This window comes from Notolepis coatsorum, assembly GCF_963971535.1.
Source record: "Notolepis coatsorum genome assembly, chromosome: 8".
NCBI lineage: Eukaryota > Metazoa > Chordata > Actinopteri > Aulopiformes > Paralepididae > Notolepis > Notolepis coatsorum.
In genome coordinates, this window is record NC_140172.1 from 29,517,748 (window position 1) to 29,542,409 (window position 24,662).

Sequence of the window (24,662 nt, forward strand, 5' to 3'; positions counted from 1 at the left end):
GAGGTCTGGGTGAGCCTATTACCATTCCGTTACATGGGAAATAGTCGGCCAATGGCAGCTTATACACATAGTCTATTAGGGCTGTACCGAATGTCATTTTTTTTTTTTTACATTTGAAGTTTCTATTGAAGTATTCGAACGAAGCTTCGAATGTCTGTCGTCATAGTTTATGACGTTAAAAAAAAGATTTTTTATATAAATATCCTCAAACTAAATCCTCTATTTGAATAAAGTGATTAATCTGATTAAATGAGTCTTTAAAAAAAAGAAAAAATTTAATCAACTTTCTTTAATGAATATAACTCATCAGCTTCGTCAACATAAATAATCCAATAAAGGCACGGTTGGTAAGAAAGTGATGGTGACGTCTTGATGGAGCGCTGAGTGCCAAGCGGATGCAGATAGCCTACATCATTTATGATAAATGTTTTATTTAAATTTTTATGACGAGTCATATACTATACTACTGTAATTTTCTGACTATAAGCCGCACCTGAATATAAGATGCAGCAGCTAAATTGAATGATGTGTGTACATATATAAGCCGCACTGGACTATAAACTGCAGGTGTAAAATAGCCACTTACTATTCTAATTAATCTGTATCGCAACGGAGTCAAGGATCTGGTCGGGGCATATAGCATTATATCGGGAACAATTCAATTAAAGAAAGAAATGTGAATTAAAGAAGTTTAGCATATTAAATAGTTTTAGAAGCCTATAGCCTATTTTAACTCGCTCATTGGACGACTGACTGCGAGGACTGCGAGGAGGAGGGGGAATTGCAACCAGTTTACAGTGCTTGACGAGGCAATATCAATGGCTAAATTAAATGTGTTTTTTATAAAGTGCCTGTAACACGACAGTAAGCGCGTAAGCCTAAAGTTGCAGTAACATGGCTGCTTAAAATATACGGTAATCAGCCTACCAGAAAAGTCATTACCGGTAATCCTCGTCTTCATCTTTTAGGCTAAGGTGCAGTACACGGCTGCTGTAACCAGAAAAGTCAAGTCATTAATCCTCATCTTCTTCTTCTATAAAACTCTTGTATCTTGTATCTTGTTCTTCTTCCTGCGTACTAAAACCACCAAAGTCCTCATCTTCAGTGTCAGAAACGAACAGGCTCAGGGTGGCTTCATCGCCCACTCTCCTCTCTCCTTCGTTGTCGCTCCCAAAACCAACAAACTCCTCTTCGTCACTGTCAGAATCGAACAGCCTCTGAAGGGCCTCAGCTGTGGCGGCGTCCTCCTCCTCATCACGCAGCAGTCCAGCCTTTCGGAACCCGTTGGTGATCGTGGATGTTTTGACACTCCTCCACGCTGTCAGGATCCACTCGCAAACTTGAGCGAAAGTTGCTCTTCGCATGCGACCAGTTTTGGTGAATGATTTATCGCCGCTAGTCGTCCACGCCTCCCACTGAACGCGTAGTGCCACTTTGAACGCACGATTGACACTGATGTCGAGTGGCTGCAGATGCTTCATTGTGCCCCCAGGAATCACAGCTGGAATTGAGTTTGTGCTCTTGATGGCTGCTTTCACAGACTCTGTGATATGGGCCCTCATGCTGTCCAAAACGTGCAAAGCTTTTTTTTGGCGAAAGAATCCTCCATGGCGCTTGACGTAGCACTCGTTCAGCCACTCCTTCATTACGCTTTCCATCATCCACCCTTTCTTGTTGACTTTAAAGGAGATGCCGTTCGGGATCTTTTCTTTTGGCATTGTAATCCGCTTAAAAATCACCATTGGCGGAAGCTTTAATCCAGATGCTGTGCAGCCAAGGACACAAGTGAAATACGTTCTCTCGTGGCCAGTGGTTCTCAACGTGATGGACGATTCACCTCTCTTGTTAACAGTCCTAGTGAGAGGCAGGTCAAACGTCAAAGGCACTTCATCCATATTTATGATCTGGTCCGGTCCGATGGAATAGTCCTCTATCTTTCTTTGTGTGAATTCGCCGAAGTTTGTTATTTTTTCCTGGTAGTCGGGAGGGAGTTGCTGACACGCAGTCGTCCGCGCCCTGATGGACAGTCCCTTTCGTCTCATAAATCTGAAACACCAAGATGGTCCACCTCTAAAATTGGCGACGGTTTTGGCCTTCAGTGGGATCTGCACAGTGGAGACACCTCGGCCGCCTGCTCTCTGTGTGTTCACCCAATCTTCAACAAAGTCTTCAAGTTCGGGCCATCTGCCTTTATTACCTCTGAAAGCTTTTTTTGACTTTTTGCATTGAGACAGTTCTTCCCGCTGGCGTCTCCAACGTCTCACCATTGACTCATTGATGCCAAGGGTACGTGCAGCAGCTCTATTTCCTTCTTTTACTGCCAGATTGACTGCCTTTAACTTAAAAGCTGCATCATATGCATATCTACGTTTGTTTTCCATAATGAGGGGTTGTGCAAGAAAACTTCCTTTGCACAAACTGTCTTGCTCTCGTTCTGTCTCTCGGTTCCACGTTTACTTTCGCGCGCTACCTGCACTCTTTTCCGGCCTCCAGCTTTTGCTTTCGTTTTTAAGATAGATTTAGGAGGTCCCCTAGTGGCCGTTAGCTGTAATCCATCTTCCAAAAGAAATATAATACCTAAGTTGTTTGTTATTTTCTTTGAGTTTTCCCCATTTTCTTTTGAATATTGTAAAGGCCTATTTTCTTTGTTGCATGTGCAAATGTTTGGTACTTTATTTTGAGCAAACACATCGCAACCCCCCCTGCCTTTCCTCAGCAAAATGACTAAATGTAAATGTATTATAAGGAGGACCTAGTATTCATATGATGTGGGTCAATCTAGCCAGATCATTTCTTATTCTGATAGTCGCGCTGCACGCTGCCGGTACACCAACGAGTCACAAAGAGAAGCAACACAGAGAACAGGCACTGCTTCCAATCGCCGCTGCAGTCAAGCCAAGGCACACGAAGGGTTAAGTCAAGGGTTAAGTCACACTTAACCCTTCGTGTGCCTTGGCTTGACTGCAGCGGCAGAGCGTGCAGCATAGGGGCGAGATGACAAGGCAGAGGTGCAGCATAGTGGCGACTGTCAAGGCGAAAACAGTACTAAACTGTAGTTGATTAAATTACTTTCTGATGACATTAGGTTGCAATAAATACACTTGAACGAAATTAGTTCGCTCATAAAATTTGTGACATTCTAAATGTGATTTAGTGTTGTTTAACACTTTGAATGCCCATCACGAGAATTCTCGTTTTATTTTTTTTATTAGCGATCTGATCTGAATTCATATTATTTCATCAACCGAGTCTACCGTTGGTCAACCTGCCCCGCCAGGCGCTCAGATGTGAAAAAAGCGCCCCCTATTGTCTCCCAGATGGTAATGCACCCTTTTGGATTGGACTCAATGAAAATGGATGAGAAAAAAAAACTCCGGAATCCACATTTTACTTCTCACGCATGTAACCGGAGCCGATCAGATTCATTCTGGACCCTCAGCACAGCGTGTAATATGTGTTTTACAGTATACGCGTTGGATCAATAAAAGGATCGATTTTTGGAATGGCGATCAGGAATTGGAATAATCCATTTGGATACCATCTGATCTCAGGTAAGGAATCTATTTGACCAGTCTTAGGATAATCAGACTTGTTTTCACGGAGATATAAGCTTTTCCCCTATATGTGATATGGCTGTTTGACTGTGCGAGCGATCAGGAACTAAGAAAATCGATTTTCAGCTCGCGGCACCAGCGTGCATACGTACACATATACTATCGATAATCTAGCGTTTATTTGAAAACGATTCATAAATAGGCCGAAAAATTACCGTTCTAGAATATTACAGTACAGGGCGTTTATCACGGATTCTTTTTTCCCCCTTGAAAACGAGGGCTTTTCAAAATGCTATAAAACGGAAATGAACCGATAAAAAAACAATCCGCTTCGACAATGTTGACTGGAAATGAGTCATTGATAAGCGACGGGCAGATTAGACACATAGCCATAATTTAAAACATAGATTAGGCGATATTAACGTTAACATTGAAGTGGATGGTGGGCATTCAAGCACTAAATGTGCGCCCCCTGCTGGGCACTGAAAGTGTTAATGACAAAACGGCCCGACTCGCGTTTTATGATGGTCTTTTCGGAGTCAGTGCAACGCGTAATAACACTGGCGTTTGTCACAAGTTAAGTTGCTATAACTTATAACGTTATGATAAGTGTATTAACATTTCGCTATTCTTGTGTGTTTCAACACCTCGCTAAGTGCACGCGCAGACATACCACACCCAGCTTCTCGTTTGTAGTCTTCCCACCAGCATTGGGACACAATACTGTCGGACAAATAACAAGAATGAACTCATTTACAAGTTGTATTAAGTTTAGCAAATAAGGGAACAGATAAATAACATTTCAATGCAGTCAAAAAAGCAATATTTCGATTTTAAAATGTTTGGGTTTGGTCATGTGAGTCACATATAAGCCGCACCGTCAGGGTCGAAAAATGGGGGGGAAAGGCACGGCTTATAGTCCGAAAATTACAGTAGTATAATATTAGTGTAGCCTAATTTTTATCTGCAACTGTGAAGAAAAAAACCCATTGGTTTAAACAGAATGAATAGTTAGGTAGGCGGTTAGGTGGCGTAGCGGAGATTGCGTTCGTCACCAACCCCGGAGCTGTGAGCTGGATTGGCCTGTTTGAATCCAGCTCACAGCTCCGGGGTTGTCACCAGCTTGGCTGGCCGTTCACACTAATACAATTGGCAGTATTAGAGGGTGGGAGAAGCTGGCGGGGTGGGTCCGGGTCGTTGTAAACAGCGACTCCTACAGTTCGGTCGGGGCGCCTGCTAAGCGTGGATAGGACCTGAGTGGGATAGTGTGATCCTTCCACACGCTACGCCCTCTCAGGGAGGATCCGCGCTGCCAGGTGAAAAGAAGCGGTTGATTGGCTGGACGTGTGTCGGAGGAAGCACGTGATACTAGCCTCCACTCTCCCAGATGATCTGACTGTGGGGGGTAAGTGCGCAGCGACCAGGAAGGGGATTGGGAATTGGCATACGACTAACATTGGGATGGGAGAAAATCGGAGGAAAATGGAGGGGGAAAAAGATCAAAAAAAAAAAAAAATGAATAGTTAGACATATACAAAATATATATATAAAAAACATTTTCTTTTTTTTATTAAATATTAACACTTTAATCGCCGAAGACGCTGTGCAGCGTCTTTCCCCGCCATGCTTATTCTGCCGAAGACGCTGGACAGCGTCTTTGATATCAATATTTCAAAAATCTGTGATCGAAATCATATTTCTCCCCCGGAGACATTATATGTACTGGTGATCCCCTCTCAACTCTCCAACGGTTCAAGAGCGCCATCTGGTGGCCGATCGGCCGCTCGCCCAAACAGGAAGTGATGCGGATGAAGTGGTGCTCATCCATATTTCGTCCGGGCACTCGCTATCATTAGCAGGACTCCATCTTGACACAATGGATGTCGATCGGTTGCAAATAACTCGATAAACAACATGATTTGGACTTATATACTATTATACAACCTGGAAATGGATCGGGTATTTCTACATCCCATAATAGGAATATTTCAGTTCCACGCTCATCGTCCAACGGCGCGAGGAAGATACGGTAAGATCCAGCGTTATTTTTCAACGTGTTCTTTACTAACTGCTCTAATGATCATATCACCCACACTAGATGAATGATATAACGTTGCCCACGGAATTATAAACGACCCCCTGCCCATCCGGTCAACATCAGATGATCAGTAGTAACTCCTAGAAGCACGTCCAGTTGAAATTTTTTATCTCGCACAGATTCCTATCAAACTGTATTTGATCATCAATATAATGCATTTAGGGCTATAAATCAAGTTCTGGAGAAAGCTGCAGAAAACGATAAAAACATACTTATACTTTAGACCGTATTTTAGTATATGTGAATGAAAAAGTATAACGTTGCTACACCCTGAACAATAGATATAGGACGTTGAATGGGCCATAGTAATGTCAATTTAGCAATACAATTTAAAAAGTTATAGCCCTGCAAAGAAGGGGAACTTCTCCATGTTAAATAGAGCTGGCGAGGGATGGTAAATTATGAATTTAACCCCGGCGATCAAAGTGTTAAAAATTCAAATGTTGATTTAGAATTTGAATGTCAATATTATGAACGAAGCTTCGAACTATTCGGTACAGCCCTACAGTTTATATACAGTATCCTGTGACTTAGACTACGGCTTGAACATCAACACTGTGTTACCGACATCTTGGTCATGGAAACGGTACTACAGTATAATCTAGCATAGAACTGGCGGCTGGGTGGCGCAGCGGACATTGTGCTCGTCACCAACGCGAGAGACACTGGTATCGAATCCGGCTGTCAGCGTTGCCTCCGGCTTGGGCCGGCTGTCATACTGGCTCGATTGGCAGAGTCAGCGGGAGGGGAGTCGATGGGTGGTAGTCTGGTCGTTGTAAACAGCGACTCCTACAGGTCGGTCAGGGCGCCTGCACAACAAGGACAGGAGATGTCGAGGGTAGTGTGAGCCTCCCACACGTTACACCTCGCCAATGAGAGTCCGTGCTGGCAGGTGAAAAGAAGTGGCGGGCTGACTCTGCATGTATCGGAGGGGACATGCGATAGTATCTATCTACCCTCCCTACGACCGACCAGTGGGGGGCACATGCGAGCAACGATCAAGACAGGGGAGGGAGAATTGGCACGAGAGGAAATTGGGATGGGAGAAAAAAAACACAGAATGCATTTTCTGATGATGGAACATACATTGGCATTTACATGTCAATAGGTTGGATGATACAAGCTTTTCACGCCAAAAGTTTGTAACTACCGTAATTCCTCTAATAGTAACCCCGGCTTGTATTTGTTTCAACTGTAGCGGGTACCAGGCTTGTATTAGGAGGAGGCCTGTATAAGAGGGAGGCCTATATTTCAAATTTTCAAACGGATCATAATGAATAAATCAACATGTTGTGTCAGTTTGAACCCAGTAAAATGTACTGGGTTCATTTATTGAAATCAAGTACTGTATGAAATAGTAAACAGTGCAATTACACGTGGTCACTGGTCATTTCAACGTTTTCAAAGTGAAATCAAGTAACTAGCTCAGTATGCAGCTCAGTATATTAGTAACCCGGCTTGTATTAGGAGGCCGGCTTATAATTGCTTAGCTCAAGAGCGCACCCGGCCATTAATAGAGACCCGGCTTGTATTTGAGACCCGGTTACTATTAGAGGAATTACGGTATTTGGATTTGAAAGAGAACCCACTACCATAATTAATTGAATTGAAAGTTAATTGATCAGTTATCGTGATATGGCATCATGTGACCGTATCATATGATACCTTTTTTTTCTTAGTTTTGATTGTATAACGGTACTTGATGGTATTTAAAGCACCATAACAGTCTGATTTTGACTTCTCTCCATTGCCAGAGATTGTTCCTGTTTTTAACAAATGTCATGTGCGTAGGTGTATAAAGTGTGTTTTGGTAGATCTCAGCCTACCTTTCACACTGCCACTGATGTTGAAAAGATGATCCATGAAGCTTTAAAGTCGCCAGGCATCAGTAATTTACCCTTGTGAAAATTGTATTATTGTATTGTTTATTTTCGCTAATGTTACTTTATTACTCTACTGCAAGCTGTTCAAATTCACACGGCAACCGGAAGCACCCAGGAGTTAATAACAAGCGCACCTAACTGAAGTTTGATGCACATCGCTTCAGTCAAAGAGGGTTTACAATCGGTACAGTAGTTTTCAGAAGGCTGAATTATATATGCCTAGCAACTTTCAAACAACTTTCAATACTCCTGGAGTAACCCCCCCTTTTCAACATGAATGGCAGTATGAAGGGAGTTTAGTGATATCCGCTAAAACACACCGTATACACACCTACAAACACAAAATCTGTTAAAGACGGACAATCAAATTGCAATGTGATATCACATTTCTTTGTTGGTCTTGTAATACATTTGTCATGGTGCTATTTTACTGAAATGGTTATTTTCTTTTAATGCTTTTTTTTTATGCTGCTGCAAGGAACACCTTTTTTATATATATATAAATATACAGTATGTACAATCTATGTATGTATATTTATTTAATTATTTTAAATATACAGTGTATATTTTTGACTATGTATATGTCGTGGACAATGGTATAGTGAGAATTCACACAATGTAACATACACCACGTGATGCTAATTATGAAGTGAGAGCAGCGAACATGACCATTGCGGTGTTGAATAGTAAACTGGGTTATTTTCTACTTGATTTTATTAACTGCTTTATTACTACATTATACATACTATTGTCTATATGTATTATAGCTAACCAAATGTAAATGCACACATACCCCCCCCATGATTCTACTGTGGCACAATCATATGTCTTTAATTAATTAATTACAAAAACTATACAAATACATATTTATAGTATCATACTTGATACAAAGGTACCCTTTATTTTCATAATCTTTTACTGAAAAGTTTTATTTCCTGCTGATTCACCACATAAATAAAATAAACACGATATAAACCCATGAAAGTTACCAGCACATCTGACTGGAAGCCAATGGCAGTGGTGAATTGGCAGAAAATAACGGCCATGTTTTTCAATAACCGTAAAAGATTATGTAAAAAGAAGGGCGTCTTGATTTTTTGTCTCAAAGTCAAGAATGACTTGGAACTCACCTGTCAAAGTCATTTTAACTCTTTCACTTATTCCTTAGTTATCTGGAATTGTTTGATCTGATATGGTGGTGTGTGTGTGTCTTTTTCTGTCTGTGTTTAAGGTGACGCCTGATGTTGTCATGTTACAGAGGTGCATGCCCCAGTCCTTTCGCGACCCGTCCTCTGCTCCTTTGAGGAAACTCTCGATTGACCTGATCAAAACCTACAAACACATCAACGAGGTATAACTCGCCATGGCATGGCATGAGTGTTGTCAAAAATGTAGATCTTTCAATACATATCGATTCTTAATATTTGCAGCACTATCAATACCAGCTGCCTGCATCTTTCTTGCTCCGAGTGACACACATAAGCGCTAGTTACACACACACACACACACACACACACACACACACACACACACACACACACACACACACACACACACACACACACACACACACACACACACACACACACACACACACACACACACACACACACACACACACACACACACACACACACACACACACACACACACACACACACACACACACACACACACACACACACACACACACACACACACACACACACTCACACACACTGCTGCCCAACAGCCCTGCCTCCTCCCACTCGTCTCCTCTCTTCCACTTCACCTGAAAATAGTTTGCGGGTCTTGTCACTGTTGTTAGCTTGTTGAATATGGCCAGTGCAGACTGTAGAGCCTCTGTGACCAGTTTTGATTGAAAAAGAACCGGCAGCGGTGATGTTTTGGAAATGCTTCACATTTGAGGAGAATGAACGAGGAAAGGCAAAGGACACACTAGCAAACCCATATACAGGCGATGCTTCAGAGCAGTGCCTGCCAAGGGGTGCTAACGCAACAGATTTAGCCAAGCACCTAACGTTAACCCTTTCACTGCCACACAACAGAAGGTTAACCCTTTACTATCACACAACCGACGGTCGCTGTCGTGTGGCAGTGAAAGGGTTAACCTTCTGTGAATTGTCGCAGTGAAAGGGTTAACCGTTTGGTAGTGTGGCAGTGAAAGGGTTAAAGGACCGACACGCCGACCTCTTGATGTCTCTGTCTCAAACACAAACACAGACTTATGCTTTACTGCCATTTTCTACTGTAAACGCTAGTCAAAGTCATGGTCAAAGTCAACTTTATTGTAAATGTTCTATTTGTGCAAGACATACAAAAATGTGAAATTGAATTCCCACGGTGTGTAATAAAAAATTATATAGACAATATAAACACAAAAGTAAAAATATAGGGCGTGAGTTGGCTTGTTCCTTTAAACTGTAATTCACATTTACTAATATACTGCCTTAAAAAGTATGAAATAGTCTTAAATTCAGTTTTGGGAAGGTCTTAAATATAAATTTATTGAATACTATAAGCACAGCCAAAAACTAATGGCAAGCGCCAAATGCCTGTTAAATTAATATTTCGCTAATTCAACCAGAGTTAAATGCCTCATTATCACGTTACAGTTTAATCGTGTTCTTAAACCTTCACTTCGGTGACCACTGTACACTCTCACGTGATTGGCTGAGAAACTGAAAATCTTTTTGCGATCCCCAGGTATACTATGCAAAAAAGAAGCGGAGACATCAGCAGGGCCAGAGCGAAGACTCCAGCCACAAAAAGGAGAGGAAGCTCTACAACGATGGTTACGACGATGACAACTACGACTACATCGTTAAGAACGGGGAGAAGTGGATGGACCGTTATGAGATTGACTCCCTCATAGGAAAAGGCTCTTTTGGACAGGTTGGTTGTTGCCCTTACCTTCTATGTTACAGAGGTGCATTGCCCCCCCCTTCCTGCCCCTTCCTTTGCTCCTTCCAGGAAACTCTTGATTGACCGGATGAAGACTTAGAAAACACACAGACGATAATCATCTAAAGTTAATGATTTAAAAGCGGCGCCTCTTGTGTTGACATTTGTTGACTGCTTTGAATGATCAACTTTATAGGAGTCGGTAGTCCTGCAACCGCTAAGTTTGCACGCTAGTTAATTTGAAGTGTCTGGATAAATAATACGTGTTTGAAGAGCACCCTTTGTTGTGCGATCCTGCCAGCCTCCTTTTGTTTGATGATTTGTGTTTGTCCTGCATCTCTCCCCAGGTTGTAAAGGCATATGACCGTGTTGTCCTGCATCTCTCCCCAGGTTGTAAAGGCATATGACCGTGTTGTCCTGCATCTCTCCCCAGGTTGTAAAGGCATATGACCGTGTTGTCCTGCATCTCTCCCCAGGTTGTAAAGGCATATGACCGTGTTGTCCTGCATCTCTCCCCAGGTTGTAAAGGCATATGACCGTGTTGTCCTGCATCTCTCCCCAGGTTGTAAAGGCATATGACCGTGTTGTCCTGCATCTCTCCCCAGGTTGTAAAGGCATATGACCGTGTTTGTCCTGCATCTCTCCCCAGGTTGTAAAGGCATATGGCCGTGTTGTCCTGCATCTCTCCCCAGGTTGTAAAGGCATATGACCGTGTTGTCCTGCATCTCTCCCCAGGTTGTAAAGGCATATGACCGTGTTGTCCTGCATCTCTCCCCAGGTTGTAAAGGCATATGACCGTGTTGTCCTGCATCTCTCCCCAGGTTGTAAAGGCATATGACCGTGTTGTCCTGCATCTCTCCCCAGGTTGTAAAGGCATATGACCGTGTTGTCCTGCATCTCTCCCCAGGTTGTAAAGGCATATGACCGTGCTGAACAGGAGTGGGTGGCGATTAAGATCATCAAGAACAAGAAGGCTTTTCTAAATCAAGCCCAGATTGAAGTGCGGCTCCTCGAGCTCATGAACAAACATGACATGGAGATGAAGTACTACATAGGTGAGGCATGATTCTACGCATTACACGGGAATTCCACTGTGAAGTAGGGTTGGGTACCGTTCACATTTGAACCGATACGGTACCTGATACAGGGTTCGCACAAGGTCCTTGAAGTGCTTAAAGTGCTTGATTTTTTGACAAAAAAAAGTTTATGCCTGGAATTCCATGAAAAAAGCAAATTTTTTAACAAGGTGCTTAAAAGCCCTTGGAATTCAAATCAACCATTCGCATAGAAAGTTTTGTTCATCCATGATAAAAAATGTCTGAATCAAGAAATAAAAAAATAGGGGGCGGCTGGGTGGCGCAGCGGAGATTGCGCTCGTCACCAACACAAGAGACTCCGGTCTCGAATCCGGGTGTCGGCATTGCCTCCGGCTAGGGCCGGCCGTCATACTAACTCATTGGCAGAGTTAGCGGGTGGGAAGTCGATGGGTGGTAATCTGGAAGTTGTGGACAGCGACTCCTACAGGTCGGTTGGGGGACGCCTGCACAGCAGAGACAGGAAATGGCGGGGGTAGTGTGAGCCTCCCACACGTTACACCTCGCCAATGAGAGTCCGCGCTGGCAGGTGAAAAGATGTGACAGGCTGCCTCCTCGTGTACCGGAGGGGACACGTGATGCAAGGCTTCTATCCTCCCTACAACTGACCAGTGGGAGGCATAATTGAGCAACGTTCAAGACAGGGGAGGTAACAGCAGTCGCATCTTTTCACCTGCGCAGCTCGATCTCTCAGTGGCGAGGAGTAACACGTGGGAGGCTCACGCTGCCCCCGACACTTCCTGATTCTACTGCGCAGGCGCACCAACCGACCTGTAGGAGTCGCTGTCCACAACGCCCGATCCCCACCCATCAGTTTCCCACCCCCTAATACGGCCAATGTGTATTAGTACGGACGACCAGCTAAACTGAAAGCAAATGTGGAGCGCTGGGCTCGAACAGGCAAGCCCAGCGTCTCCAGATTTCGTGGCGAGCGCCTTGCCCACTACGCCACGTAGCCGCTCTAGATTTCTCTGGTTCTCATAGTTTTTTCTTTTATTCGATTTTTTTATTCTATGCAGTGTCACGGACCTCGGTGTTACCATATGGCAGGGGTGGCCAACCCGCGGCTCGCGAGCCGCATGCGGCTCTTTGCCCGTCAATGTGCGGCTCTTCCATCCATTAAAAAAAATGAAAAAAAAATATATATATTTTTTTTTTTCCTTTTTTTTTTTTTTTTTCCTTTTTTTTTTTTATGTCACTCATTCCATAAGGACGTAGAATAAACATTTACAATTTTTTTTTAAATGGTCCATTTGCATGTTCTAGGTATCTGAATCTAGGGACATATATGGATCAGTGTCAGAAATAGTGTGTCTGTTACTAGGCTTGAGTAAATTGTAATGAACCAAAGGAGAATATCAATTCTATTTAAAAAAAAAATTATCTTTGACTGTAAATAACACCATGCTAAAATTGACCAGACCTGAAAAATCTAAGCAAATGAATAAAGGGAAGATGATTAAACAGAAGGTTTTGTAGATACAGTACTGAATTCTGCCATCTTTTTTATAATGTAAATTTCTCCACCATTTTTCATCATGTTGCAACACCGTTTTTTGCAAGACGTTCACAGAAAGGTAGAGAAACTAACTGCGTTCTGTTTTATGGCAATAACGTTCAGGTTTGTGGGAGATAATCCCAAAAAATAAGAGAAATTAAAAAGTAAATCCAGAAGTCAGATGATTGACAGGGGCTGGTGTGAGCTGGGTAGGGTAGTTTTTCGAAATTTGAAAGCCCTGAGTCTCTTCCTTCAAAAGACTACACTCACTTTTGGCTGTGCCACTTCCTCCTGTCAATATGCGCCGGTTTCCGACTCAATGCCCTGAGATTTCTATAATCTTATATTTCACTAATAACAGTTAAAATAATTGGTAAACTAACATAATGCTGAAAATATACACTTTTACTGTATATCTCGGGCTTAAGAGGTTAACACTGTGAGGCCCAAATTAAAAAGAAATTAGCAACTTCAGAGGCCAGAGGGTGGGACATATAAACACATTTACTATCAAATAGCATTGTGAGGCTGAACAACAGGACCAATTGACTATACATGTGCTTAAAGGGGAACTATCTTATAAATGGCTTTTTTCAGTGTTTACCATTGTTTCTTAGCTATGTGGACTTATATTAATAGGATATATGTCTCTAATTCTCATATTGGCGAATTCTTCCAATTCTCCTCTCACAATATTCACCCTCACTGAACTGAGTCATCTGAAAATGTGCATATCTGTGATGTCAGAGATTTCTCAGCTGCATAATAATGTGGCAGTTGATGTGGCAGATGCCACCAGGCCACACAGTGGTTGGAGCCCAGCCTCAAAACGGCTTAAGATCTTGAGGTAGAAAAATGCGGTTTTTAGTACTTGATTAGAAATACAAAACAATGCATTTAAAAAAAAAAAAAAACTAGGTGTTCCATAGACTCACAGGAATTGTGTAAAAGTGCCCAAATAGTGAAAGAAATAGTAAAATAGTTCCCCTTTAACATTTTTTAAATAAACATTATTTTTTTAAATGGCTAAAAGTGATTTTGTAATTTTGCAACCGTGGGTCTCACAGGGTACTTTTAACCCTGTGAGGCCCAAATAAAAAAGACATTAGCAACTTCAGAGGCCAGAGGGTGAGACCTATAAACACATGAAGGGTGCCGTGACTGAAAAAAAAGGTTGAGAAACGCTGGTATGGTGTGGCTCTTTGTGGTACCACAGTCATTTTTTTGTGGCTCTTAGTCTCTGACTGGTTGGCCACCCCTGCCATATGGAATCATTCTGACATCCCGAGAGTGCCATACCGGCCGCATCCTGCTAGGTGGCAGTATTGCCCACCCTTTGAAACCTTATTTCACACTGTGTGTCACATCTAATTTTCGTCCGGGCGGAGAATTTTTACCAAGCCAAGTAAATCGCTTCATCCGATCACTTCGAACCGCGTTCAGCACACTTGAGGCATATCTTGTGCCACTTCATGTCAGGCACCTGATCGACATCAATACTGGAAATTGCGATTAGACAATTGGAATATTTTTTGGGAATAAACCTGATCAAAGGTAAGGACTATCTGACGTCAATTCCACCTTGATCGTACAATGATTTCATATCGATCCAGCTGATCAACGTATGTAGTATTCAAAACAAATTCCGTTACTGGCGATCAAAGCATAAAGAAACGTGCATTCATGATGAAACATAATACCTATTATATACCTAGAAATAGTAGCGTGTCCAGGCGAGCAACGCGAACGCTTTTCGCCAAATTCACATCGCTCCATAACAGTTACCAGGAATTAGCCAGGATCACTCTGAAACTATACAATATTCACCACGGTATAACACGCAAACGTATACATGAAAATCTTTATTATTTTTCACATGTTGAATGAGGGATCGTTAATGTCAAATGAGCCATAGTATTGTCTCCATAGCTATAATATAGAATATAGATATAGCCCTGCAAACACTGCGACACACAGTGAAAATCCCTATCCTTTACAGCGGTGGCACAATGAGTACAAGGATGGCTAAAACGGCTGGCGCTGAAAGTGTTAACAGGCGGGCAGAAAAGTGGCAATTTTTTTTACTTGAACTTGAGGACTGCATACTTTTTTTGCAAACCATAGCTTTATACTTATAGCACATGCATAAGCCTGGTCTCTTTTGAAAGATAACATTCTGAAGTTACTAATGCAAAAAAGGAAAATCACTTTTAGTGCTAATGAAATAGAGTAACAGAGGTCTGAACTTGAGTTGAACTTGAACTTGTGTACTCACATTCTTCTGTAGTGGGTTCAATATAAAAAATTTATAAAAAAAATAGGTATAAGCTGGAAAACACAGAGGATCCCTGAAGTCTTATGTAGTATAGGTCCAAATTGTATAAAAATCCGTTCAGTATTTGAGAGAGATCGGGGTTAAACCGTGCGGGGAAAAAAGCTCTCAAATCCATTTCCTCATCCACGGCCGTTCATTCTGAAGTGTGATTGACTTCTGCTTTTCGCTCGTCAACTTTCACCTAGATCCCTTATTCGCACCCCCCACGTGGGGTATCATTGGAAAGGTACACTCATTGGCTACAACGCTGACCAATCATTTTTGCCATCAGTTCTGGAGCGTCGGGAGTCCGGGGTGGTCACGTGCGATGAGTAAAAAGACGCTCGCATGACATATCGTCATGTAACTCGAGAACCGGTGCACGGATTTGGTCGAGTGATGTGGCGTTCGAATGGCAACAAATAGATCATTCGAATGGTAATTTATATGTTCAGTAAAAAAGTGCCATGACTTTCGTGCGCACGGGCACGTCGGGTGGTTATGTGGTTAACGTCAACTTTCCAGTTAGTTTTTATAGTGTAACGTTTGGCTACTTGAGAGAGAGACAGGCCCCCCCTTTCCTCACTATTTGAACTAGAACAGATTTCTCTTGTGCCTGTGAGAGTTTTCAGGTTTAGTTTCCTTTTAGCTTAGTTAGCGTTAGCAGCTAACGTTAGTTAAGGTTTTACGGCGACATGGGCATACAGCAATGGTGAGGATGCAAAACATGTTAGACACATTGGACCTGTTTGCTCACTGCACAGGCTGGTCTGTGTCTATTATGAAATGACAATTGCGCGTGATTGAGGGTTCCCACGGTACCTGGAGTGGAAACCATGGAAAACATGGAATTTATTTATTCATTTTCCAGGTTTGGAAAAGTCATGGAAACTGAGCAAAAGTGAACACTTACATGGAAATTGAAACAGTTGTCCTGGAAAATTTTATTAGATGATGTGTAAAATAGTAATAAAATGAAACTATTGAGCACAGAATTAAGATGAGTTTATAAAAACCCTTTACATGTGAACAGCTTTTACTGTAGATAGAAATAGATGATCCCATGTTGTAGAGCATGCTCTTGGCATCCTATCTGGTATATTGGATGTTGGAATTTGATGCAGGCAACCTGGTGATATGGACTTTAAAAGTATAGTTTTGGATTGGTAATAATAACAGAAACGTTACTTGCGATCTGAATAGAAGGGTCAAATACATGCATTTCCCAGCCAACACGGGAGCCTTGACATCTACAGTGAAACAAGTTTATCTTCAAATGTAAGTAGCTGTGTTTTGCCCTATTTTGTGAAAATCCGTCTAAAAATACATACCTAAGTAAATGGAAGATTGCTCCACTTCTACAAGGTCCATTTGCATGTTCTTGGTATCTAGGGACATTTATGGACCTCAGTGAATGTATTCCCAGTGTCAGAAATATTGTGTCTATTACTAGGCTTGCTTAAATTGTGATGAAACAAAAGAGAATATGAATTATGATTTGATCTTTGCATTTTTGACAGTGAATAACACCATGCAAAAAATAACCAGACATGAAAAACTGCCACTGAGCTCATTCAGCACCTTCTTGAGATCACATGTACAAAAAAATCTAAGGAAATGAATAAAGGGAAGATGATTAAACAGAAGGTTTTGTAGATACAGTACTGAATTCTGCCATCCTGTCCCATGCAATTTGAAATATTATTATAGAATATATAATAGCAGGCCTATAAATTACCTTATTATAGCCAACTATGGATCGGGCCAAATCTACTCTTTCCAATGGCAGAGTTCAATTTGGATTTAGTATCACCAGGCGTGCATGAAGAACCGAGAATGAAATCTACTGTAAATACAGTCTGCTTTTTATTTTTACCTGCAAGAGTCTGTCAATAAGTTAAAGCAATGAGGTATGTGCAATAGCCTTTATGGATGTATGAAAGATTGTAATATTTATTGGTCACCCTCCTAAAGACAAACATAACACCATTTTAGCTTATGGAGATGACTGAGATGATTTTACTCAAAATAACATTCTGTTTCAAATCTTCAGACTGTAAAGAGGAGGAGGAAGAGGGGTGGAGAGGGGGGGGGGATGCCAGGAGGGCACAGAAGGAAAGAGGGAGGAGGAAGAGAAGAGGGGAGGATAAGAGAGTAGAGGATGACAGAGGAAAAGGGAGAAGAGTGGAGAAGAGTTGAGAAGAGTAGGAAGAGAAGACAGGAGCAGACACAAGATGGGAGGTGTGGAGAGAAGAGGACAGGATGAGATAGGAGAGGAGTGGAAGAGAGAACATATATCAATCCCAGTGCTCATGTGTTTCAAAGTTCCAGTTCAATAAATTGTTGTTCATCTACAGCTTGTTGCATTATTTCATGCATTGATATGATCAATAAGACATCATCTCTAAGCATTTACAATGTAGACTTGACTGGCACATCTTTTAAATCAAGTAAGTAGTCAGGTGTCCTTGGGTTGTGTGTGTGAGGGGAGGGCGGGCGCGGATGGGGGCGGTAAGCTTCAGGGGCCTATAGATCATCACTTAATATGGTACCTGGAAAATCAGGAGGTAGCATGGAATTTGTTTTCAAGGCTAGCGTGGGAACCCTGGCTGGTCTGTCTAATTTATTATGAAATGACAATTGCGCGTCATTGGAATTCTGATTATTTTCTAAATGGGCGGGTCTTACGTACCGAAATGTGGCACCGATTGATTCGATCGGTACCCATAAAAGTACAGAGTTTGGTACCCATCCCTACTGTGAAGTAACATGTAGCTCATTTACCAGATTGAGTGGTCAAGTGATCTCTGCTCAGAAACAGAAGTTGCTAAATTTGTAAACGCCATGATGATGCCTAGCTCTACCCTCACTCAATTTAGAAGAACTACAATGGGTGGGTAATTTGTATTTCCTGATACCTCAGTCGTCTCTCCATTAGCTTCCCACTCTCTCTTGCCAGGTAACGGAGTAACCAGAAGTAAACTCACCCTCCCCTCCTTGAGTGTGTTTGGTAGGAGTGACAACATTTGACTGGCGTTGTCTTGACACCTGCCTTTTTTCGCCTCAGTGTAGTCCTTTGTAAAGCTGGAAGCTGGACCATGTGCAGTAGTTACAGAAATGTCTCTGGCCTGACAAAATGCACAGAGCTGGCTGTGAGCTCATTTTATTCTGTAGTAAAGCAACTTTTCTACAAATACGAAGAAAGACCCAGAGTGGAATTTCCTTTTTTAAATGCATTCATGCAGGGATACATATTATTGATTGATTTTTATTGTGGAGTAAAAGACAGCATCCAAGGGATAAAAACATGAGAAAGTGCAAGCACTTATTTCCATCATGGTCCCTGATTTTGGACATGGACAGACATCATAAAACATAGAGCATCATAATAAAACATACTAAAACAGAGCATCATAATAAAAACATAGAGCATCATAATAAAACATAGAGCATCATAATAAAACATAGAGCATCATAATAAAACAAAGATCATCATAATAAAAAACAGAATAAAACATAATAGCAACCCCATACAAAAAAAGCACTTCCTACCCTCTCCTTCCTATGGCTATTCTATACTTCACTGGCTAGCCATTTCTTTGTGGCACGTCTAAAACTTCCCCCCTCTTCGATGTTTTTCAGGGCCACTGGAAGCTTGTTCCACTCCAGTGCTGCAGAATATAAAAATGTATTTGTGCCCATTAGGGAGTTAAATCTTGGCAGAATAAAATCCGTACTGCTCCTTCTAGTGGAGTATGAATGATTGTCACGGAATCAATTAAAATAATTAGATAGATATTTCGGACCTGTATTTTGAACTATCTTGTGTGTGAGACCTAATTTGATGTGAATTACCCTTTTATTGACCGGAAGCCAGTTTAGTTGCCTAAAGAAAGTTGGCCCTAGGTGAGTGCGTGGAGGTAGTTTAAGGACTACTCTAATTAATTTGTTTTGAGCTGTCTGAAGTTTATTTTTCAGGACCTGTGGAGCGCCACTGAACCAGGAGGTGGCAGCATAGTCAAAGTGACTCTGTACTAATGCGCCCGCTAGCATTTTAAGTGTTGCCTGGTCCAGTAGTTTCCCTTGTCTAGCTAGGAATTTTGTTTTCTGTATTATTTTGTATTATTATTATTATTGATGGGAGTTCAGACAATACTGGGGGAAAGATTTCAAAAGCTATTCTTGTCATGCAGTTTTCCTTTTATAAATCTGCGTTAAAATACTTCAGTCGACCTGTACTCCAAATAAGACATGATTAATCATGTGTTTAACATAGAGGTATAATGTGATTATTTAACTTACAGGTTGACCACAGACCTTCTCCTCACCTTCCTCCTCACATCTCTCTCCTCTTCCTCCCACCAGTTCACCTGAAGCGCCACTTCATGTTCCGGAACCATCTGTGTCTGGTGTTTGAGATGCTGTCGTACAACCTGTACGACTTGCTGCGCAACACCAACTTCCGCGGCGTGTCGCTGAACCTCACGCGCAAGTTTGCGCAGCAGATGTGCACGGCGCTGCTGTTCCTGGCCACGCCCGAGCTCAGCATCATCCACTGTGACCTGAAGCCGGAGAACATCCTGCTCTGCAACCCCAAGAGGAGCGCCATCAAGATCGTGGACTTTGGCAGCTCCTGCCAGCTGGGACAGAGGGTATGCTGTGGATGATGATGTAGTAGTACCGTACTTTTCGCACTATAAGCTGCACCTGAATATAAGCCGCAGCAGCTAAATTGAATGATGTGTACATATATAAGCCGCACTGGACTATAAGCCGCAGGTGTTTTAATGTTTAATTACCATATGTAAGGGTTCGTGCACAGAGGGGATTGTCGGGAAAGAGATGGCTGTTTGAGGAAGCTCCCATTTATTAACATTTTTGTTTAAACAGGAACGATAGCCAGTTAGCAGTGCCGGGTACAGTAGGTAGCAACGTTAGCTCTCATAACGTTAGCCAGTTAGCAGCGCCGGGTACAGTAGGTAGCAACGTTAGCTCTCATAACGTTAGCCAGTTAGCAGCAGCGCCGGGTACAGTAGGTAGCAACGTTAGCTCTCATAACGTTAGCCAGTTAGCAGCGCCGGGTACAGTAGGTAGCAACGTTAGCTCTCATAACGTTAGCCAGTTAGCAGCGCCGGGTACAGTAGGTAGCAATGTTAGCTTATAACGTTAGCCAGTTAGCAGCGCCGGGTACAGTAGGTAGCAACGTTAGCTCATAACGTTAGCCAGTTAGCAGCGCCGGGTACAGTAGGTAGCAACGTTAGCTTATAACGTTAGCCAGTTAGCAGCGCCGGGTACAGTAGGTAGCAACGTTAGCTCATAACGTTAGCCAGTTAGCAGCGCCGGGTACAGTAGGTAGCAACGTTAGCTCTCATAACGTTAGCCAGTTAGCAGCGCCGGGTACAGTAGGTACCAACGTTAGCTCTCATAACGTTAGCCAGTTAGCAGCGCCGGGTACAGTAGGTAGCAACGTTAGCTCTCATAACGTTAGCCAGTTAGCAGCTCCCAGTTAGCAGCTCCGGGTACAGTAGGTAGCAACGTTAGCTCTCATAACGTTAGCCAGTTAGCAGCGCCGGGTACAGTAGGTAGGCAGCATGTTGAAAGAGGAGCCCTGAGCTGCTCATACACTAGACTATTGCTTGTTGACGTGGTTGACGTGCACTGCTGCAGCAGATTTCGGAGTCTGATATGACGGTCACAGAGCTGAGGGAGTGCGCCCAATTAGCTGTAAAAATCCATAGATTAGCCGCACCGTTATATAAGCCGCAGGGTCAAAAAATGGGGGGAAAAGCCGCGGCTTATAGTCCGAAAAGTACGGTAGTAGTAGCAGCAGCATGCAGGCCTGAGCACCGACTTTGAGCACACAAGCGTTATTACTAGGGATGTCCGATATTATCGGCCTACCGATATTATCGGCCGATATTGGCATTAAAATGTGATATCGGAAAATATCGGTATCTGTTTTCAATTTTTTTTATTTGTTTTTTATTCGTTTTTTTACATTTCTATAACCTTTATCTACCCAGGCACGCTAGTAAGAACAAATTCTGATTTTATTTATTGTCAAAGGTATGCATAATGTTGTGTTAATTCCACAACAAGAGAGAGATATGTAATGTTAACACTTTGGCTGCCATGGGTTAAATTCATTATCAACCGTAGGTTGCCGGCTCTATTTGTCTATAGAGAAAGTCCCCTTCTTTGCAGGGCTATAACTTTTTAAATTCTATTGCTACATTGCCATTATTAGGGCCCATTCAAAGTCCTATATGTATTGTTCATTGTGTAGCAACGTTAAACTTTTTCATTCACATATTCATAGTAAAGTATGGTCTAATGTATAAGTATGTTTTCATCTCTTTCTGCAGCTTTCTCCAGAACGTGATCTATAGCCCCAAATACATTATATTGATGATGCAATACAGTTTTATGGCAATCAGCGCGATATAAAAAATTCCAACTAGACGTACTTCTAGAAGTTACTACACGTCATCTGATGTTGACCGGATGGGCTAGGGGGCGTTTATAATTCCGTGGGCAGCGTTATACCAATCATCTAATGTGGGTCAAATGTTGATAATAGCAGTTAGTATCGAAGACGGTAATTTTACACGCTAAAACTCACCCCAGTCTCCGCGCGCCGTTGGGCGATCATCGTAGAGTAGAAATTTTACCATTATGGGATGTCGATTTACCCGGTCCATCTCCAGCTTGTATAATGGTATATACGTCCAAATCATGTTGTTTATCGAGTTATTGGCAATCGATCGCTATGTAGTGTGTCGAGATCGAGCCTCGGGACCTATAGCGAGTGCCCGGAAGTAATACGGCCGACCAGCACAACCTCTACGGCACTTCCTGTTAAGCGATTGCGCCGATCGGCCACCAGATGGCGCTCCTGAACCGCCAGAGAGCTCAGTGGGTCCTCCTGGTGGATCTCAGGCCAGCGGAGGGGAAATATGAATCCGATCCCAGATTTTTGAAATATTGATATTAAAGACGCTGTAAAGCGTCTTCGGCAACTTGAGCATGGCCGGGAATGACGTGTTTAGGCGTTTTCCGGCAGCCAAAGTGTTAATTATCTGAAATGATTCCGTTTTTTGGGGGGGCAAACCCTGCATATATCGGTATCGGTTGATATCGGTATCGGAAATTAAGAGTTGGACAATATCGGTATATCGGTATCTGTAAAAAAGTCAATATCGAGCATCCCTAGTTAGTAGTTATTACACCTACGTGTGTATGGAAAGGGATTACGCTATGTGGGGGATGTGATCTAGGTTTACTCTGTTTACACAATGTTATTGTTTTTCTTCTGTCCACTTACATATTCATGGCTGGAGGGTGGGTTTACTGCTTGAATCTTTGCCCCATCTTATCTTTTTACTTGGAACTTTCTTTTATTTTCTGTGATGCAATAAAAGCTAAAGCCAATTTCTATCATCACCCAAAGTATGAAAGCTACAGGTATCATTTCATACACATTTCATTCACTTATCATACAAAGGAATCTAGAATAAAGTCAAAGAACAGTTTGACAGATGAGGCCCCAATGTACGAGTGTACACATTTTTTCTTTTGATCAAGGTTTTTTTATTTGAAGATTGAATTTTTACAGTCGGTCCCACATGGGCCAAAAGAAAAGAAAAAGTAAAGTAAGGTCATCCCTCCCTCCCCCTCCCCTCCCCACCCCATACCAGACAAAATCATTCGGAAATATCTTAAAGCATTTCTTAACCATTGTTTTTCCTTCTAGCTTTTAAATCACCAGACAGTAGTGAACATATGCATCTCTTGTATTCTGCAGATAGAGAAAGAAAGAGAAAAAAAAAATAAGAACATAAAAGAATAGGAAGCTGAGAAAGCTGACAGACGAGGAGGGCCAGTCAAATGTCACATTATCCGCTTCCATACCTTCAAAGAAAGTCAGGAAAGGATCCCAAATATTGTGGAATTTTCCGGTACAACCTCTGACAGTATACCTGATCTTCTCCAGCTTAATATGATACATGACTTCTCTCATCCAGTGGCCGTACACAGGCGGACCTGGGTCTTTCCATTTGAACAGTATTAGTCTTCTGGCCAAGAGTGTACAGAAGGCCAACATTCTAGATTCTGTTGGGGCCACTCCAAATATTGCAATATATGGAGATGGCTCTACTATCTTTCCAAATATCTTAGAGAAGGTGTCAAAGATGGCTTGCCAGAAGGTTGGACACGTCCAGAACATGTGGAGCAGAGTGGCTGGAGCCTGTCTGCAGCGGTCGCATTTATCGTCTATATAGAGGTCAGACAGCGTAGTCACTCCACTTCCAACCCAACTGTCAAAGGCCTTATCCATCATTGAGGGGATAAACATGTGGTTTCTTACGATTGGCGCAGCCAGCGATAGTTCCTTAAAGGGGAACTATTTGACTATTTCTTTCACTATTTGGGCACTTTTACACAATTCCTGTGAGTCTATGGAACACCTCTGTAATATATATATTTTTTTTATTCATTGTTTTGTATTTCTAATCAAGTCCTCAAAAACAGCATTTTTCTACCTCAAGATTTCGAGCTGTTTTGCAGCCGCAGCTGCAGGTGCCACCTAAACCACTGTGCACCGTCGGCCCCGCCTGAACATTAACATGCAGCAGCGACTATATGACATCACATATAGGCACATTTTCAAACGACTCAGTTCAGTGAGGGTGAATATTGTGAGAGGGGAATTGGAAGAATGCGCCAATATGAGAATTTTGAGACATAGATCATATTAATATAAGTTCACATAGCTAGGAAACAATGCTAAACACTCAAAAAGGCCATTTATAAGATAGTTCCCCTTTAACACTTTGATTGCCACTGGTTAACATGGTAAAACGTGGTTAAATGCCAGCACCCACTTCAATGATAGCGTTGTGAACGCATAATCTCTGTCTTAAATTATGGCTATGTGTCTAATCTGCCCGTCGCTTATCAATGACTTGTTTGCAGTCAACATTGTCGAAACGAATTGTTTTTTAATCGGTTCATTTCCGTTTTATAGCATTTTGAAAAGCCCTCGTTTTTCAGGAAAATATATAGATTCCGTGATAAACGGCATTTACTGGAATATTCTGGCATACACAAACGTTGTCATTTTTCGGCCTATTTATGAATCGTTTTCAAATAAACGCTAGATTATCGATAGTATATGTGTACTTAAGCGATCTGAAAAGTATATTCTCTCATTTCCTGATCGCGCGCACACACACACACACACACACATATGGGACACGTTGATATATCTGTGAAAAAAGCTCTGATTATCCTAAGACTGGTAAAATAGATTCCTT

The 24,662-nt window shown here is 42.1% G+C and overlaps 1 protein-coding gene across 2 annotated transcripts in view; it reads left to right on the plus strand.

Annotated features, from left to right (window-relative positions):
• dyrk1aa (dual-specificity tyrosine-(Y)-phosphorylation regulated kinase 1A, a) overlaps window positions 1-24,662 on the plus strand; it is a 46,167-nt gene that overhangs the window by 4,822 nt on the left and 16,683 nt on the right. For both annotated transcript variants that reach the window (XM_084320768.1, XM_084320769.1), the window contains exons 3-6: window positions 8,767-8,886; window positions 10,242-10,430; window positions 11,347-11,494; window positions 19,711-19,997. In XM_084320768.1, the coding sequence (XP_084176894.1) occupies window positions 8,767-8,886; window positions 10,242-10,430; window positions 11,347-11,494; window positions 19,711-19,997 (744 nt within the window). The remainder of the gene's footprint in view (window positions 1-8,766; window positions 8,887-10,241; window positions 10,431-11,346; window positions 11,495-19,710; window positions 19,998-24,662) is intronic.